General features: G+C 42.3%; 1 protein-coding gene across 3 annotated transcripts in view; it reads left to right on the top strand.

The window, feature by feature from the left end:
- EIF4G1 (eukaryotic translation initiation factor 4 gamma 1) overlaps positions 1–8,988 on the top strand; it is a 108,960-nt gene extending 99,972 nt beyond the window's left edge. For all 3 annotated transcript variants that reach the window (XM_077290114.1, XM_077290113.1, XM_077290112.1), the window contains 13 exons: positions 821–1,078; positions 1,266–1,365; positions 1,445–1,547; positions 1,855–2,102; positions 2,192–2,319; positions 2,393–2,565; positions 4,801–4,926; positions 5,007–5,088; positions 5,164–5,262; positions 5,375–5,509; positions 6,284–6,365; positions 6,464–6,604; positions 7,757–8,988. In XM_077290114.1, the coding sequence (XP_077146229.1) occupies positions 821–1,078; positions 1,266–1,365; positions 1,445–1,547; positions 1,855–2,102; positions 2,192–2,319; positions 2,393–2,565; positions 4,801–4,926; positions 5,007–5,088; positions 5,164–5,262; positions 5,375–5,509; positions 6,284–6,365; positions 6,464–6,604; positions 7,757–7,947 (1,866 nt within the window). In that variant the 3' untranslated portion in view covers positions 7,948–8,988. The remainder of the gene's footprint in view (positions 1–820; positions 1,079–1,265; positions 1,366–1,444; positions 1,548–1,854; positions 2,103–2,191; positions 2,320–2,392; positions 2,566–4,800; positions 4,927–5,006; positions 5,089–5,163; positions 5,263–5,374; positions 5,510–6,283; positions 6,366–6,463; positions 6,605–7,756) is intronic.
- Positions 8,989–19,987: the final 10,999 nt, after the last annotated feature.

Raw genomic sequence — 19,987 nt, 5'->3', positions numbered from 1 at the left:
TTGACAACCAGGGGTCAGCTGAAGACCCCGTGCCTGTCATGAAGGTACTTCTGTGAACGTCCACTTCTGGCTGGTGTTTATATCCTCGGCCTCTGTGACTTGTACTATATACAGAAATACTGTGATTATGCTGGAACCTATTTATGGCCACAATTTTGTTGGCACTCCCAAAAATTAAAGAAAACCTATAAGTAAAGGAAGCTAATGCCACTTCAAATTTAAACAAATCCTTTATTAACACACAAACATACAAGTTAAAAAAAATAAGGTAAATTATTGAAGAGTGCTAATAGCCCTAATATGGATTTTATATCCTAGTATAAAGGGGTAGTTCATCAATACATTGACAAATATTGTTTGAAATAAATCCGCTTAGTCACAAGATTCAGGACAGGGGGGAGTAGAAAAATCTGTACAATCAGTGATATGAATCCCCACATATGTAAAAATACAAATCTGTTAAGGTCCTATATCATTATTTTAAGCCTCTGTAAAGTGCCAATGCACACAGTACAATGATAACGTTTTAATATCAGTTTCAAGTGCATAACCAAAATGCATACATGATGAGCAGTGTTCAACGTCTGAGGCAATGCATAATTTGAGAATGTCCTGATTATCATACTGCTAGTAGATGTTTAGAAATTGATCAACCTATTGTGATTAATTTCATGTGTAAAAGCTGTAAAGGTTCTCAATGTATAAAATACACTCCATATCGTATAAAGATATAAATATATATAATCTAGATATAATAAAATGGCCTTGTCAGGAGGGGGGTGAATAACATGTTTGTATTCCTTTTCATTACCCTCTCTAGTGCAACTGGATACCTCGTCGTGCAGATCAGGGCCCTAAGACTATAGATCAGATCCATAAAGATGCCGAGATGGAAAAGCAACGCGAGCAAGTTAAGGTACAACAGCTAATGTCTAAGCAAGACAACAAGAGACGAGAGCCACCAGGACGACCCACGGGTGGACGTGGCAGTCAACCAAACGATGATGGCTGGAATACTGTGCCCATTAGTAAAGGAAGCCGTCCTATTGATACCAGTAGGATCACCAAGATTACAAAGGTGAGCGTCTTTTATAGCGCATGCCATTACTAATGTTATGACATCCGCTTGTGATTGCCCACCTCTTTTGCCTGAGAACTTCTGGCGTGCCAGGTTTTTGTTTTTCCCTTGGAAACCATAACCCCTTTTCTGCTCTATACATACATGTATTTGCTGTATAGTAAATGTAGCACTCTTTCCCTAATAGCTTGGTGCCATTGATTCTAATCAATTACTGGCACCCGGAGGCCGTTTGAGTTGGGGGAAGGGGAGCAGTGGAGGAACTGGAGCAAAGCCTCCTGAATCCGGTAAGTCAGTAATATGCTGTTATGTGAGGAATGACTGTCCTTTTATCAGCATGTTATAATTCTGAAACTTTCCATCTAGCACCAGAATCTGGCCGGCCGGCAACCAGTACGCTGAATAGGTTCTCTGCCCTGCAGCAGTCTGCATCTGCGGAGAGCCAGGACGCCAGACGAGCCGTGCAGAGGTAAGCCGATGTGTCTGGTTGTACCACATCAAAACTTTTACTGTTAATTGTTTTACAATTTTGAGAAGGAAGTTTTTGCGATGGCAATATGCAGATTTTTTTTTTGCGCTGCTTTTCAGACATGATCACAGAGTTTCCAGCTCGTTTAATACTCCTGTCTGTACTTATTTGTAAATTGTTTATTTTCTAACTGGAAAAAACTTTTATTTAACAAGAAGATTGTAATATGAAATGGGTCGACCGTTACTATAAACGCTGATGACTGTTACAAAATGCTGAAAAGAACATCCTCCCTTCTCCTCCACAGAGGAAGCTCAAGCCGTGACCGCGCTGACAAGGACAGGGGGGACAGATTTGAGAGAGCCGAGAGGTTTGACAAAGGGGATCTTTTTGAACGTTCTGGCCGCCCAGATCGGGCAAGGGCTGTAATTACAAAGAGGAGTTTTAGTAAAGAGACAGAAGACCACAGCCGAGAGCGAGATAGACAGATTCCACAGGAAGCCGTGAGGAAAGTAGCCAGTATGACTGAACCCAGGGATCGCAGCAAGGACAGCAGTAAGTGTTTTGGGCAGTGAGCGCCTTTCCGTATGGGTCTCTTACTTTTCTGTTCACTGTTTTAATACTTTTTACCCCTTGCTTTTCAGTTAAACTTGAGCCCCCAACATCAGTTGCTGCCCCGGTTGCAGCCTCCAAACCTGCTTTGTCAGAGGAAGAATTGGAAAAGAAATCCAAATCGATCATAGAAGAGTATCTCCATATTAATGATATGAAGGTGAGGTACCTTTTCGGGAGTTGTAGATCTGTTGTCTCTGCTGGTCAGTTCTGACAGTTTTCTGTCTCTGCAGGAGGCGCTTCAATGTGTGCAAGAGCTTGACAGCCCCTCGCTGCTGTTCATCTTTGTACGAAACAGCATCGAGTCCACGTTGGAGAGAAGCACCATTGCCAGGGAACACATGGGGCTTCTATTGTTCTCGCTGGTCAAGACTGGCGCACTAACTAAGGAACAGTATTATAAGGGGTATTTTATCATTTTTGTTTATAAGATTGATTTTTATTTATTTTTTACATTATTCGTAGTGTGAATATTATGAGTGGAAGATTATACACCTCTAGATTGTACCTAATGGCATGACTTCCATGGTCATTGCAAAAGGAATATGTCTTGCAGGCATTTATCAAAACTTGTACTATTGGTAACTGTTCTTAACCCCTTTACCACCTTAGACGTATAGGTACGTCCAAGGTTGGCTCCCCCTGTTTGCTGTGGGCTCCGGCGATAAGCCCGCAGCTTTTCCGGCACCTGTCAGCTCATTTTATCAGCGGACTTGTGCCCCTAACTCCCACGAGTGGAATCCCGATCCACCCACGGCTGCTAATGTTAAATGGCACTGTCAATCTCTGACAGCGGCATTTAACATACTTGCGCTGGAAAGCGCATCACAAACCCCACCCATTGGCGCCCATGGCTTGGCATGAAAACCCAGGGTCCACAGGAGACCCCTGTGGTTGTCATTTCTGGATAACAAGAGAGCATTTCTGCTACACAGAGCAGGGCTGAATGATCGCAGCTTCTAGTCTCCTGAAGCAAGCGTAAAGTAAAATAAAAAAATTAAAATACACAAGTTAGTCACTCCCCAGTCACATCATTCAAAATAAAATGAAGATAAAAAATACACACATTTGGTATCGCCGCTTTCAGAATCGCCCAATCTATCAATATATAAAAATAATTAATCCGATTGGTAAACTGTAGTGGTGTAGTTTTTTTTAAAATGAAAAAAGATGGTATCTACATCAAAAGATCGTATCTACAACAAAAAGGTATCAATAAAAATGTCAGATTGGAGCGCAAAAAAGACCTCACCCAGCCCAAAATCACAAAAAATGAAGACGCTACAGGTGTTGGAAAATGGCGCCTTTTTTAAAAAAAAAAAACAAAAAACTTTTTTTCCACCTCTTAATAAAAAAGAACCTAGACATGTTTGGTATGTGCAAACTCGTAATGACCTGTGGAATTGCACTAATTTTTCCAATTTTGCAGCCTTTTTTAATTTTTTTTTCCAGTTTTCTAGTACTCTATATTGCAAAAGTAAATAGTGTCATTCAAAAGTACAACTCGTCCTGCAAAAAAACAAGCCCTCACATGGCCACATTGATGGAAAAATAAAGTTATGGCTTTGGGAAGGGGGGCAAGAAACAAAAAAACCCTGAAAATTCCAAGGTGCTGAAGGGGTTAAAAAAAAAAAAAAAAAAAAAAAAAGGCTCTGCATGCACATTGCTACTACATTCATATTCTATTGTCATTGCCTCTGACAGTCAAGTACATTGCTTGGCATTCTCCGTCCCTTAGGCAATGTACCAATGTGTGTGACCGTCGCCCTTTAAAAGAGGGGCACCTGACTCCTATTGTGACTAGGGGGGTCCCGGCGATTAGGCTGGGTTCACATTGCGTTATGGCGGTCCGTTAGACGGACTGTGTTACACCGTTGCATAACGCAGCGTAACGCAGTCTGTTAACGCTGCCATTAACCCCGATTATCGGGCACATCGCCAACGCATGCCATAATTGGCATGCACTAGCGATGTGCCGTCATTCAGTGATGGAGCCTCGGACGCGGGCTGCAGTGTAGCATAGCGCGATGATGTGTATGCTATATCGTTAACGCAGCCCGTCAACACTGTGTTGAACGGGCTGCTTTAACGCAATGTGAACCTAGCCTTATACATTTCTGACCTAATTCTGCACATGTGTAATAATTGTGGTTTATGGACCAGCCACTTTAAAGGGAATCTATCAGCAGATTTTTGCTATTTAATCTGTGAGCAGCATATAATGTAGGTTCAGAGCCTGATTTCGTTTGCTCAGCAGCTTGCTATAGTTTTAATACAATCAGTGTTTTATCAGCAGAGAAAACTTAAGCTGTGTAACACCGCCCCCACCACTGATTGGCAGCTTGCTGACAGTGTTCACCGGAAGCTGCCTATCAGGGCTGTGGGCGGGGTTTTACACAGTTCCGCATTCTGACCACTGCTACAGCAGGAAAAACAGGGATTCTATCCTAACTACACCAAGCAGACCAGTAAGTGATACATGGCTGGAGTCATTTTATCTGTCCTTATATCATGCTGCTCTGAGATTTCATAGCAAAAACCTGCTGACAGATTTCTGTTAAGGCAGCTGTTCTTTGTTCACTTTGACATTTGTTACTAAGAGTTATGCGCTTACGTGTTTATCAAATTGTTCTCATGTCAGAGTCCTAGAAGTACTTGAAGTCGCTGAAGATATGGAGATAGACATCCCTCATATCTGGCTGTACTTAGCCGAACTCATCAGTCCAGTCTTGACGGAGGGAGGAATCCCAATGGGAGAGTTGTTCAGGTAATGCACAAATTCAGTTTGTTGGATGTTGATTTTCTGTCTGGTGTGGATCTTACAATAAAGGTTTCTTGTATTTTTAGAGAGTTGACCAAACCATTAATTGCCATTGGGAAGGCTGGTGTGCTGCTAGCAGAGATCCTCGGTTTGCAGTGTAAAGGAATGGTGAGTTTTCTGACACTAAATTTGGCAGACTATTAGATCTTTCAGACTCTTGTAACCACCTTGTTTCCGTTTCAGTCCCATAAGAAAGCGGGTGCCCTGTGGCAGGAATCGGGTCTAAGCTGGAATGAGTTCTTGTCAAAAGATGAGGATCTGAACAAGTTTATCAGCGACAATGTAAGGCTGTAGAAAACTGTCTGCACTTCTCCGTGTGTTTCCTGTTTACCGTGGCGTCTGTAAGCTATGGATTAAGGGAACAGCATCCTTACCTTGTTCTTTCTCATGGCAGAAACTTGAATACACATTAGGAGAGGAGTCCGAGACGCCCAGTAAAAAGGACATCTCCCCAGCTGAGCTGGAAAAAATGCTCTCCAAACTATTAAAAGAGAACTGTAGTAACCAGAAGATATTTGACTGGATAGAAGTAAGAATGGGAGAGACGCTATCTTGCCTTTTTTTATAATTGTAAATCGATAACATCCGTCCTCTCGCGCGTAAAAGAATTCTCCTGTTAGACATGAGCTGGACTGATTTGGACACAAAAAGGTTCCATTAATGACATGAGTAAAGGAAACGCAGCATGCAGTAACAGTGTTACGCCATACGGTCTATTCTGTCTGTACGTCAGAAACAGATCTGTGGCATAACTGATGTGAACAGGTTGATTCTTATGGGGTCCGTCTAAGTTCTATTATGTAAGCAGAATGTAGGAGACAGTACTTCATCGTTCATTTGCAAGTGTGAAAGGCTTTATTTCACTTTTTACAATTGATGATTGATGGTAACGCCCATATCCTCTGAGAACACAGGCCAAACCTCTCAAGTGGAATTATCAGCCCCAATTTTTCTTCATAAACTCAATTAAGTTTCCGTGTTTAGAATGAAAAAAAAAAAAGTTCAGCATGCAATACATCAGTTCCAAAGCTGATACCTAACCGAAACCAGGCGGTCTCCATAATAAATGGGGCTCCCTCTGTTCCCATTTGCATTAGTTAAGCAATTCATCCATTTTTATTTTTTTTTATTAAATACATTTCTCTTCTGAAATCCAATTAAAATTGTGAGAACGTAGCCTAACGAGGAAGGGGCAAGCGCTTAGTTCACTTCTGCATCTGATTTATAAACGGGTTGATAAAATGATTTCTTATGAAGCTGTCAGATGCTTTGGAATAACCATTTGACTCCTCTTTTCCCACAGGCCAGCTTGACCGATCAACAGTTGTCATCAAATACATTTGTCAGAACGCTCATGGGTTCTGTTTGCAACTCTGCTATTATCTGTAAGTGTGGGATCTTTAAATGTCTCATTCTTTGGTTTACAGACATTTATTAGTAGCGTCTCAAAATGACTTTTTTAATTTAATAATTTTTTTTTTAGTTGAGAATCCTTGTAGAGTCGATGTTAACGTGATCCACACCAGAGCTAAGCTGCTTCAAAAATACTTTAACAATGAAACCAAGGAACTACAAGCTCTGTACGCCTTGCAAGCTCTTGTTGTGAAGCTTGATCAGCCCCCTAGTAAGTTGCCTTTTCTTTAATTGGGATGTGGGATTGTTTGGGTGGCAGGTACAGATGTGAAAGTGCAATCATTATCCTGTTATTGGGTGCATCAGAGACCATATTGGACATGCAGCATTAGGTCTTTGACCCCACATAGGAAACTGTAGAAATAACAGCATACTAAACGGGTACCAACAAACTGCAGGATTCATTTTCAGTTGCAGTAACGTACAGTCACTGATGATTAGTGAGGAGGAGGAGATCTTAACCCCTTCCCGACCCATGACGCCACGTAGGCGTCATGAAAACCCGTGCCAATCCGACCCATGACGCCTATGTGGCATCATGTTATAGTGTAAGATCGCTGATCTGACACTTTGCTGTGCACTGTGTCAGATCGGTGATCTGACGTGCACAGAACCAGGCTTCCTGGCGCCTGCTCTGAGCAGGTGCTGTGAAGCCACCTCCCTGCAGGACCCAGATGCCGTGGCCATTTTGGATCCGGGCCTGCTGCAGCGAGGAGGAGGTAAGAGACCCTTGGAGCAACGAGATCACATCGCGTTGCTCCGGGGGTCTCAGGGAAGCACGCAGGGAACCCCCTCCCTGCGCGATGCTTCCCTATACCGCCAGAACACTGCGATCATGTTTGATCGCAGTGTACCGGGGGTTAATGTGCACATAATGCCGGATGTCAGTTGCGATAGCTGACACGCGGCCGATCGCATATGACGTATTATCCCGTCGGTGGTCATACGGGCCCACCCCACCTCGACGGGATAGTACGTCTAATGTCAGAAAGGGTTAAACTTGCCCTCAATCATTACACCTTTTACCTACTATTGCCACTGATCCTATTGGTCTGCAGCAGTTTGTGACCTGCCACATTGCCCCAGTGTTTGCTGGAACAAGCCAGAGGTGTCTTATCAATGCAAGTCTATGAGCTCCTCGAGCTGGCTTTCATAGACTTGCATTAAGAGCTTGTGACCTTTACTTTTGAGAAAGCGTTTGAGAAAAACCAAACGCTGGTGTGGTTCTTTAAGTGCAAGGAGAATTTCTGTACAGGGCGGGAGGATGTGATGGCGTGATATTAAAGAATGAACATGTAGTAAAAGAGCTGTTAGCTGTGTTTTACATTTGTGTAACATACTAACCAGTGTTGTTCTCTCATAGACCTCTTAAGGATGTTCTTTGATGCGTTATATGACGAGGATGTGATAAAGGAAGAACCATTTTACGAGTGGGAATCTAGCAAGGACCCATCGGAGCAGCAAGGCAAAGGTGTCGCCCTAAAATCAGTCACAGCCTTCTTCACATGGTTGCGAGAAGCAGAAGATGAATCTGACACTGATCACAAGGACTAGAAATTTGCCTTTATGCTTGCTCTCATTTTCTTTGGGGCTTCCAGTTTTTTTTTTTTTTTATTGTTTTTGTTCTTTTTCCCCCAACAGACTTTTAACAAAGAAACACATGAATCCCAATGATTTTGCATTTGTGAGAATGTATTGACTCTTTGCTGAATGATAAAGCCTGACAGAGGGTGGGAGGTAACCTAGCACCTGGTATTTGCAGGCAGTTGATAAAAAGAAGCCTTGGCCACACGGGCAGTCGGCAATGGTTGTTTTATTTTTTTTCTGTTAATGCAACAATCTCTTGGGGTTTCACTTAGTAAGTATACAGAATACTTGAGGTATTTTGGGACTGCTGAAAGAGGGGTGGAAAGCTGTTCCCCCTACGTCACATAAGTGGGGGGTACACAGGCAGTCCTTTCACTTGTGCAGATTTTTTTTTTCCTCCTCCCTTTTCCTGAAGAGCAGTTGGAGCCTTCATGCTTCAGTGGGACGGAGCACTCGAGCTTCTCTATTGCTCTTTATGGCTGAAATATAGATATATAAATATATATATATAAATATATATAATTATTACAAATTGTTTTTGGTTTGAAGATGGCAGCAAGCCATTTTTGAATCGTGTTTTGTTCTCCAGTTCATACTGGGGTTCAGGACACTGACCGAATACTTTTTTTTTTTTTTTCCTTCAATAAAACAATGAACTTCTAATTGATCTGTAATAATTCATGGATTTTTTTCTTTTTTTTTTTTTTTTTTTTTTTATCAGATCTCCCTTCTGAGTGGAGTAGATCATTTTATTTCTATTCAGATCACCATGTGTTGAAAAGAGGCGACTCTCAACCCTAGCAAATTCTGTATTTATAGAGAAAGCAAAGCCTTTGGTTATTTGTCCTTCCAAATGTTTTGGAGGTTCTTGTAATTATTAAACCAAGTAAGAATGAAATTTGTAAATACTTTTTGCTTTCTTTATTAAGTATTTAATGATTCTGACATACAAAACTTCCCCAGAACCTCTTTTCACAGAAACTGGAAATAAATGAGAACCTTACATAATGTGTCTTGTATTTCTGTGTGCTAATTAGGCCTCAGACTTCCATATTGGTACATGGATCATGAACACAATCCCCATGTTCTAAAGTTTGAGTTATTTTTTTATTTTATTTTTTTACTGCTAGAAATAATCCAATTATGATTTCATGGAACCTTATTTCATGATAAATGAAGAAGTTTGTTTGAAATATGCCTGGGTAATTAAGATCTAGCATATATTTAGAGGTTAACTGGAGAAGGATACTGGTGTGTTACATATTAAAGGGGTTGCCCACCTTTGAGAACAATTTTTTTTTTCTTAAATGCATCTATTTGGGGCCAAAAATCATATTTGCCATTGTATTTCATTAGTTTGCTCTGTATTTTTAGCTGTAGTTTCTCTTGCTGGCTGCAGAATGAGTGAACGGAGAATCCGTCAGCCTGGTATGATGCGAGTTTAACCTTTACCTGAGCTTCTCTCGGTTGATTTATCACAATAGACCACATCAAAGCCAAAATGCACAAAACCTTTAATGAAACCCAATTGCAAAAAAAGAAGAAAAAAAACTATTAAAATGTTATGTAAAAAAAATAAATTGTCCCCAAAGGGCATCATCTTTAACATTACTGCACATTTTGGCCTTTTAGTCCACTCAACGATCAGTACGTCCTCTACAAGCTGCATTATAGGTGTACCTTTCACTTGTCAATTCTGCCTATGGTGCCTTCAGGTGAATTTTACTTTGAGTTTACTTAAAAAGTCGTGTCCGCATAAGTCATCATCATAAAAAAAAAAAAAAAAAAATTCAACTGCATTCTTATTTTATTTTTTTTTACATTAAACTCTAGGGAAAATCGATGTGTTAAATAGCCATCCGTTTCTCTTACTTGCAAAGGATCTGGTTTTTTTGCTCACTGGATCAGTTTCAAAAGAATGGTTACTTGAAAGTTCACTTGTCCAGTAGTACATGGTAAATATTTGTCACCCTCCATGAAGCAAAAAACAGATCCTTACCAAATGGAAGAAAAGTGGATCCGTTTTCTGTAACGCTCAATGTTAAAAAAAAAACAAAAACAAAAAACACAAAACTGAAAATTGCACATCTTTCTTGTCAATGGACTGCTGTTGGATCATTTCTCAACGAGTTCTCAAGCAATTCACTTAGTTTCTACTAAATGGGGCTTGCACTCTACCATGCCAATTCTGCTGGTGCTCGTGCCCAACTCCCATGTTAGGCATACCATAAAATATTCAGGCATTCCTTTGATTCCCATGTGCTGCAATCTTGTAGTTATGCTTGCTGGAAATTCCTTCAAAAATTTCAGACCTGGTCTCTCAAGGGACTCTTTTAATCAGTCATTTATGGACACTTCAATAGGACATGATCTGCATTGCTCAGCAGCAATTGCTAAATAATGTATAAAGCTGTGGTGTTCCTCCTCTCCATACAATTGCTACGTCCAGAAACCTCAGAAGTAGATCAGTGGAGAGTGCAAGGTGTCTGACCCCACTGTACTGGTGGGTCATCAGTAAGTCAGCCCCTTTAACTGTATCCTTCGTAACTAAAATTTGATACAAATACATCCCTATACTTCTAGCCTTAAAGCGACCTTCATTGAAAACAACCAAGATTTCTCACAAGCACGGATGGTGCGCCAGGCTGTGCATGTGCATTAAGGACCTCATGAAGTCAATATAGCCAGAGTCAATCCGCGCATGCAAGCGATCTCCATCAAGGAAGGCTGGTCACTGAAACGAGTGACCTGTCGACACAGGTGGTAGACGGAGTAGTAGGGTGGAGCGGAAGAGCTGCAAATGCAATGTTCTAGCCAGAAGCATGTCTCGTTCGTTTAAGATTTAAAGGCTGGTTTGCTGAGGAATGCCAAAATGGATTTCTAAAATCAGTCAATGTAATCAACCTCAAAGCCCCTGTATATACATGGTATAAAATCTGCATGATAGTCCATAAAAATATATTTAGTCGCATCAAAATTGCAATATTCACGTGATCGCTATGTGAATGTTAACAAATGAAGATTATTTTTTTTCCCTCAATCAAACGCTTGAGACTGGTGTATTAGGAAAAATGTTGTTGGAACGGAGCCTTGGGTCCATTGGGTAATTCGCAATTGGCTTCTAAGACCTATCTCGGGGCATCCGTGTAGTAGACTCTTCTTTTCCCCCAGCCTTCTGGTTCTGTTAGCTGGTTTCTCTGGTTTGCTATCTTTGATATGGATACTTGAGTGGCAGTGCTTTTTCACAACAGGAGATGTCACTGCAGGATTACATCTGAAGAAGCATTTGTATTGCCTGATGAGCGGCCTAGCTTCACAAGGCTCCAAATTGCATGGAAAATGACATGCTTGGTTTAGTCAGCTCCTCTAGTGGCCGCACATGCAGCGTTTTGTGCAGCACTGCTGTATCCCCTCAGTGAATTGATAATACATCCATGCAGGAAATAATTGCAACAGTTATTGTTCAAAGCATTTAGAATAAAAATGTCCATTTCACATCCATTCCAAATGATGGATAATGATTGAATGGGATCCAGTTAAACCATGTTTCTGCTCAAAGGTTCAGAAGATTTACAAAAAATAAATCTAAAATCATGCTATGCCCTGCTATGTGGCTCCAATGTTGCGTTCAAATTACTGCACCTGTATAAGAACTCACTATACAGAGGGTGAAATAATTATTGAATGCGTCACCAATTTTCTAGGTAAATATATTTTTTAAAGGTACTGTTGACATAAAATTCTCACCAGATGTGTGTAACAATCCATCCAATCCACCCAGGCAAAGAAATCAAACCATAGATGTCAATAAATTATGGTATGTTTTGTGTGATGAGACATGACACGGGGGAAAAAAGTATTGAACACACTTAGGGTACTGTCACACAGTGCAATTTTGATCGCTACGACGGTACGATTCGTGACGTTCTAGCGATATCGTTACGATATCGCAGTGTCTGACACGCAGCAGCGATCAGGGATCCTGCTGAGAATCGTACGTCGTAGCAGATCGTTTGGAACTTTCTTTCGTCGCTTGATCACCCGCTGACATCGCTGGATCGTTGTGTGTGACAGCGATCCAGCGATGTGTTCGCTTGTAACCAGGGTAAACATCGGGTAACTAAGCGCAGGGCCGCGCTTAGTAACCCGATGTTTACCCTGGTTACCAGCGTAAACGTAAAAAAACCAAACAGTACATACTTACATTCCGGTGTCTGTCCTCCGGCGTCTCAGCTTCTCTGCACTGTGAGCGCCGGCCAGCCGGAAAGCGAGCACAGCGGTGACGTCTGACGTCACCGCTGTGCTTTCCGGCTATGGTGCTTACACAGTGGAGAGAAGCAGAACGCCGGGGGACAGACACCGGAATGTAAGTATGTACTGTTTGTTTTTTTTACGTTTACGCTGGTAACCAGGGTAAACATCGGGTTACTAAGCGCGGCCCTGCGCTTAGTAACCCGATGTTTACCCTGGTTACCCGGGGACTTGGCATCGCTCCAGCGCCGTGATTGCAACGTGTGACCGCAGTCTACGACGCTGGAGCGATAATCATACGATCGCTGCGACGTCACGGATCGTGCCGTCGTAGCGATCAAAATTGCACTGTGTGACAGTACCCTTACTGAAATGTAATTAATACATTGTAAAAGCCTCAGTTGATGACCTCTTCAAGAAGCCTCTTTTATGGAGAAACTAGTCGCATGCATTGCTCAGGAGTGATTTTAGGCTCATTTTTCCACACAAACACCAACTCCTGAAGGTCCTGTGGCGCGCCTTCTTTGAACTCTGAGCTTTAGTTTCTTCCACAAATTTTTCCTTGGATTTTGGTCCTTTATTTTTCCCTTAACTCATGATGCCACACTGAGAGAGACATCTGTCCACCAACGACAGGAAGCCTACTGAAGTAAAAGGGTGGTACCTCTCCCGCACATCACTTGGTTTCCTGTCCTTAATGGCAACCTTATACTGGAATCGGCAGTTTAGATTTTGTTTTTCTTAGCCCGGTCCTGAGGCCTGGAAGAGCGCAGGGTACTGGATTCACCGCCCACAGGTCCAGTGGGTGCTCTGTTGTACGTGCGGACACAGGCAGCAGAAACGGAGATGCGTTACACGCCAAATCCCAACAAGGTTCGGCACGTAGCCTTAGTCGGGTTGTTACGTCAGACCAGCAGGAGGCACATTAAATACAGCCCCAAACCAATAGGAAAAGGCCACGTGTCAAGGGTGTAATGAGGGTCATATATGGTGCATGTAGCTGATCAACCTCGCACCATGTTGTTGGGCTCTCTATACATGTGCTGTGACATAGACGCGACACATGCATCTGCGGAGCTGAACAGCTGATCAGCCGGTGCGCTCCATGTATCCGGGATCCCTCTGTAGCTTATCTGGTAAGTGCTATAGCTTGCCGAATAAGCAAGGACACAATCAAATTATCTCATCTTTAGTAGGGAACACTGATAAAAGATAAGAAATATACATATGGGACACAAATTAATATATAGTTCATGCCAAATTGGTTTCAAAAGACTGTTTAGCTGAGAAAGTTAAGTCCTTATAGAAGTAGAGAAGATGCCATATGAATTTCCAGGTCCTGTCAAAGAAGATAGTCTTCAATATATTGATGTCCAAAAGGACACCATCAGGAGGGCGACACCGTATACATAAATATGGATTCCAAAGGTCGCACACAGAACTATATAAAAAATATATCCGAAAACACAAGGGTTAGAAGATAATAAACCATGAAAAGGTGCCTAAAAAGGGCATCTAAAAGACTGAAGATTACAAATTTTGTTATATGAGCTCAGGGGAATAATTTGACTAGCGGAATAGTACAAAGCTGCAGACTTCATTTAAACCCTTGGGGTATACAGTATCCAAGGTCCAGATCCATTTACATTTTTTGTGACTAAAGTTTGGCTGTACTACTGCCACAAATAACGGAAAATACATGGTCAATACCCCTGACTTTCAGCAATGTGGTATTGCAGTCATGGTGGCTCCTGAAATGTCTTGTTATTGGCTTAAGGGTATGTGCATACGTTGCAGATTTGCCTGAGGAATTTTCTGTGCAGATTCTTCCTCTCTTGCCAGAAACCGCAGATGCGGGTTTGATGCGTTTTTTGATGCAGATTTATCTGCGTTTTTGAAAGCTAAATAAAGATCTATTATTGAACAAAAAAAAAAGAAAGCATTGTGATGTCATTTCTTGTCCAACCTCTTCATTTACATACTCCACTGTAGAATAATGTGTACACAGACAGATAGATCTATATATCTCTAGATATATCTATAGACAATACAGTACAGACCAAAAGTTTGGACACACCTCATTTTAAAGATTTTTCTGTATTTTCATGACTATGAAAATTGTACATTCACACTGAAGGCATCAAAACTATGAATGAACACATGTGGAATTATATACTTAACAAAAAAGTGTGAAACAACTGAAAGTATGTCTTATATTCTAGGTTCTTCAAAGTAGCCACCTTTTGCTTTGATGACTGCTTTGCACACTCTTGGCATTCTCTTGATGGGCTTCAAGAGGTAGTCACCGGGAATGGTCTTCCAACAATCTTGAAGGAGTTCCCAGAGATGCTTAGCACTCGCTGGCCCTTTGGCCTTCACTCTGCAGTCCAGCTCACCCCAAACCATCTTGATTGGGTTCAGGTCTGGTGACTGTGGAGGCCAGGTCATCTGGCGTAGCACCCCATCACCCTCCTTCTTGGTTAAATAGCCCTTACACATCCTGGAGGTGTGTTTGGGGTCATTGTCCTGTTGAAAAATTATGGTCCAACTAAACGCAAACCGGATGGAATAGCATGCCGCTGCAAGATGTTGTAGCCATGCTGGTTCAGTATGCCTTAAATTTTGAATAAATCCGCAACAGTGTCACCAGCAAAGCACCATCACACCACCTCCATGCTTCACGGTGGGAACCAGGCATGTAGAGTCCATCCGTTCACCTTTTCTGCGTCGCACAAAGACACGGTGGTTGGAACAAAAGATCTCAAATTTGCACTCATCAGACCAAAGCACAGATTTCCACTGGTCTAATGTCCATTCCTTGTGTTCTTTAGCCCAAACAAGTCTCTTCTGCTTGTTGCCTGTCCTTAGCAGTGGTTTCCTAGCAGCTATTTTACCATGAAGGCCAGCTGCACAAAGTCTCCTCTTAAGGGCTTGTTTTCACATGCGAGAATCACGTCCGTGTCTCGCATGTAGAAACCAAGCTCTGGCGCCGGCACTCAGGAGTGGAGCTGTGCGGCTCCATGTGTTCCTATGCGGCCGCACGCTCTGCTCCGGAGTGCAGACACCAGAGCTTGGTTTCTACATGCGAGACACGGACGTGATTCTCGCATGTGGAAACAAGCCCTTACAGTTGTTGTAGAGATGTGTCTGCTGCTAGAACTCTGTGTGGCATTGACCTGGTCTCTAATCTGAGCTGCTGTTAACCTGCGATTTCTGAGGCTGGTGACTCTTGGTCTTCCTTTCCTGGGGCGGTCCTCATGTGAGCCAGTTTCTTTGTAGCGCTTGATGGTTTTTGCCACTGCACTTGGGGACACTTTCAAAGTTTTCCCAATTTTTCAGACTGACTGACCTTCATTTCTTAAAGTAATGATGGCCATTCGTTTCTCTTTACTTAGCTGCTTTTTTCTTGCCATAATACAAATTCTAAGGCTAGTTTCACACTAGCGTTTACCTGATCTGCGGCAGGCTGCGGACTTCCTCCGTGAAGCCCCACCCTCGGCCGCACCTCCGCCGCTAGCTCCGCCTACTTCTGCATGCGGCCCGCATGCGGCCTCCGTACCTATCTTTAACATTAGGTACGCAGGTCGTGCGGCTGTATGCGGATGCTGCCGCATGCTTCATTTTGACGATGCAGAAAAAAAAAATGCTACAGGCTGCGTCCTACGCTGGTCGCCGCATCGTCAGAACGACACATGCGGCAGCATCCGCATACAGCCGCATGACCTGCGTACCTGCAGAAGTAGGCGGAGCTAGCGGCGGAGATGCGGCCGAGGGCGGGGCTTCACGGAGGAAGTCCGCAGCCCGCCGCAGATCAGGTAAACGCTAGTGTGAAACTAGCCTTACAGTCTATTCAGTAGGACTATCAGCTGTGTATCCACCAGACTTCTGCACAACACAACTGATGGTCCCAACCCCATTTATAAGGCAAGAAATCCCACTTATTAAACCTGACAGGGCACACCTGTGAAGTGAAAACCATTTCCTACCTCTACCTTTGACTACCTCTTGAAGCTCACCAAGGGAATGCCAAGAGTGTGCAAAGCAGTCATCAAAGCAAAAGGTGGCTACTTTGAAGAACCTAGAATATAAGACATAATTTCAGTTGTTTCACACTTTTTTGGTAAGTATATAATTCCACATGTGTTAATTCATAGTTTTGATGCCTTCAGTGTGAATTTACAATTTTCATAGTCATGAAAATACAGAAAAATCTTTAAATGAGGTGTGTCCAAACTTTTGGTCTGTACTGTATATATATTCCATGCTTTGGAATCAGAGGTGTATATACCATACACTCACCGTGAGTTCCCCAATAACCGATCTACTAGTAGAAGCAGCCACGGCCTTGTCAATCACTCGTCAGGCTAGAATTGCTTAATTGCGCTGATGATTGGAGGAAGCAGAGTTGCATCCCGACAATTTAGAAAATTGATGACGTGTTCAATACTTATTTCACTCACTGTATATACATATACTAATGGTGGTCCTGGTGATGTTTTTACTCACTGTATATACATATATTGATGGTGGTCCTGGTGATGTAGTAATATACTGATGGTGGTTCAGGTGATGTACTCCTGTACTGATAGTGGTTCTAGTGATGTAGTTATATACTCATGGTGGTTCTGCTGATGTATTCATGTACTAATGGTGGTTCTGGTGATGTAGTCATATCCTGATGGTTGCTTTCATGAATAAATCATATACTGATAGTGGTTTGGGTGATGTAGTCATATACTGATAGAAGTTCTGGTGATGTATGCATGTACTGATGGTGGTTCTGGTGAGGTATTTCTGTACTGATGGTGGTTATGGTGATGTATTCATGTACTAATAGCAGTTCTGGTTATTTATTCATGTACGTTTGCAGGTCCAGCTATGAGTTTCAGATGCTGCTCCAAAGATACTGTTGTGTGCAGTGATGACATCACTTTGGCAGCGCTGCAGCCAATCAGCAAGCTCAACATCTTATGCCGTCACCATGGGCAGAGCCCTCATACATATTATATAGCTAAAGACTCATTTAGAAGTACTTTTTTTTTTACATGTGAGAAAAATTCACTTTTTTTTAATCCGTTTTGGCATTCTTTTTTTTCCTCATAAGTAACCAACAATATATAAATTTCTAAGCTTCTCTTACTTGTTAAGCAAAAACAATATTGCACTAGAATAACATACAGATGGTTTCCAAGTGCTGTCCGTTTTCTGTCTGACCCATTTACTTGAATGGGTAAAGTTGTTCTACAAATCGGATGAAAAACAGATCAGTATTTGTCTCAACAACAGGGCCCGGATATGTATTAATGGTCACAATTCATATTAATTTCTATGGGAATTCCAGCCACCTCCACACTGACAGCAGCACGTCTCAGGACCCTGTTGTTGAGATAGATGGCAGCATGTTCATGTGTTCTGCGTAAACAGTGGGGTGGGTGCAACCAAGGGTAAATTTGCACAGGGCACCATTCAGACTTATGCCAGCCCTGAAAATATACAAACCCCATGCAGATGTGTTCTTGGTAAGGTCTGAACTCAGGACTCCACTGCTGCAAGCAGGGCTGGGACAAGGTATTTTGGTACCCTAGGCAGATGAAGTCAAGGGCACCCCGCCTCCCACTCCAATGAACCCTCAGCCCCTAATCAAAGGAATAAATCAGAAACTTGGGTAACAGAATCCCTAACACAGCACCCTTCTCTTTCCAACGGGTCAGGTAACAAGCTTTGACGACCACTTCTACTAAACCTGTTATCTTTTGCACCAAAAAATACCTGCAAAAGTAAAAAAAAAAAAAAAGTTGTGTATTTTAAAGTTAAGGCTGAACAAGGAGTGCAATTTCAAGTTACACATATATTTATTAATTGATTGTGGACCATTCACATAATACCAAATCCAAATAGTGACATTCATCCCTGCCGTCGCATATTTTATAAGTCAGACCCAAGAACAGTCATGGAAACTAATAAAGCTTTACTATAATGGGGGCTATTTGGTTTCAATTAAGGTGTCAAGCATTTGGCGGATAACCTTGAGGAAATTAAATAGATCCCATTATAGATAAGGGGTTAGTTTTGAGTCAAATATAGTTTGCAACAAAACTGATGGTGAGTCTGGTGCCATATTCCTATATGGATAGTGGTTCTGCTCTCATATTCCTATATGGATAGTGGTTCTGGTGACATATTAATGTAGTGATAGTTATTCTGATGCTGTAAAAATGTACTACTGATAGGTCTGGTGATGTATTCATGTAGTGATGATGGTTCTCATTCTGTATTCATCACCAAAACCATCATCAGTATATGAATACAAAACCAAACTCGTCATCTATATATATAATTGTCTAAGGGGTACTTCCGTCTGTCTGTCCCGGATATTCATTGGTCAAGGCTTCTGTCTGTCATGGAATCCAAGTCGCTGATTGGTCTCGGCAGCTGCCTGTCATGGCTGCCGCGACCAATCAGCGACGGCCACAGTCCGATTAGTCCCTCCCCTACTCCCCAGCAATCACTGCCCAGTGCCCGCTCCATAATCCCCTTCCCCTCTAGTCACCGCTCACACAGGGTTAATGGCAGCGGTAACGGGCCACGGTGTAACGCACTCCATTACCGCTGCTATTAACCCTGCATGACGTCACGGTAATGTGACCGCGACGTGAACACAGGCCCTGCGAGAAGGACCTTCCATGACGTCGCTGTCACATGACAAGAAGTTTATTAACACTTCAGGTGTTTCACAGGAATTTTTGGAATGTTTAAATAAAAATGAACATTTAACTTTTTTACACAAAAAATTTACTTCAGCTCCAATTTGTTTTATTTTACCAAGGGTAACAGGAGAAAGTGGACACCAAAAGTTGTTGTACAATTTGTCCTGAGTACGCCGATATCCCATATGTGGGGGTAAACCACTGTTTGGGCGCATGGCAGAGCTCGGAAGCGAAGGAGCGCCATTTGACTTTTCAATGCAAAATTGACTGGAATTGAGATGGGATGCCATGTTGTGTTTGGAGAGCCCCTGATGTGCCTACACATTGAAACCCCCCACAAGTGACACCATTTTGGAAAGTAGACCCCCTAAGGAACTTATCTAGATGTGTGGTGAGCTCTTTGACCCACCAAGTGCTTCACAGAAGTTTATAATGCAGAGCCGTAAAATTAAACAATCATATTTTTTCACAAAAATGATTTTTTCACCCCCAATTTTTTATTTTCCCAAGGGTAAGAGAAGAAATTGGACCCCAAAAGTTGTTGTCCAATTTGTCCTGAGTAGGCTGATACCTCATATGTGGAGGTAAACCACTGTTTGGGCGCATGGCAGAGCTCGGAAGGGAAGGAGCGCCATTTGACTTTTCAATGCAAAATTGACTGGAATTGAGATGGGATGCCATGTTGCGTTTGGAGAGCCACTGATGTGCTTAAACATTGAAACCCCCCACAAGTGACACCATATTGGAAACTAGACCCCCAAAGGAACTTATCTAGATGTGTTGTGAGAACTTTGAACCCCCAAGTGTTTCACTACAGTTTATAACGCAGAGCCGTGAAAATAAAAAATATTTTTTTTTACACAAAAATTATTTTTTAGCCCCCAGTTTTGTATTTTCCCAAGGATAACAGGAGAAATTGGACCCAAAAAGTTGTTGTCCAATGTGTCCTGAGTAGGCTGACACCCCATATGTTGGGGTAAACCCCTGTTTGGGCACACGGGAGAGCTCGGAAGGGAAGGAGCACTGTTTTACTTTTTCAACGCAGAATT

Source organism: Ranitomeya variabilis, chromosome 2 (assembly GCF_051348905.1).
Source record: "Ranitomeya variabilis isolate aRanVar5 chromosome 2, aRanVar5.hap1, whole genome shotgun sequence".
Classification (NCBI taxonomy): Eukaryota; Metazoa; Chordata; class Amphibia; order Anura; family Dendrobatidae; genus Ranitomeya; species Ranitomeya variabilis.
Note: the sequence above shows the minus strand (reverse complement) of the source record. Positions and strands in the feature narration are given on the sequence as shown.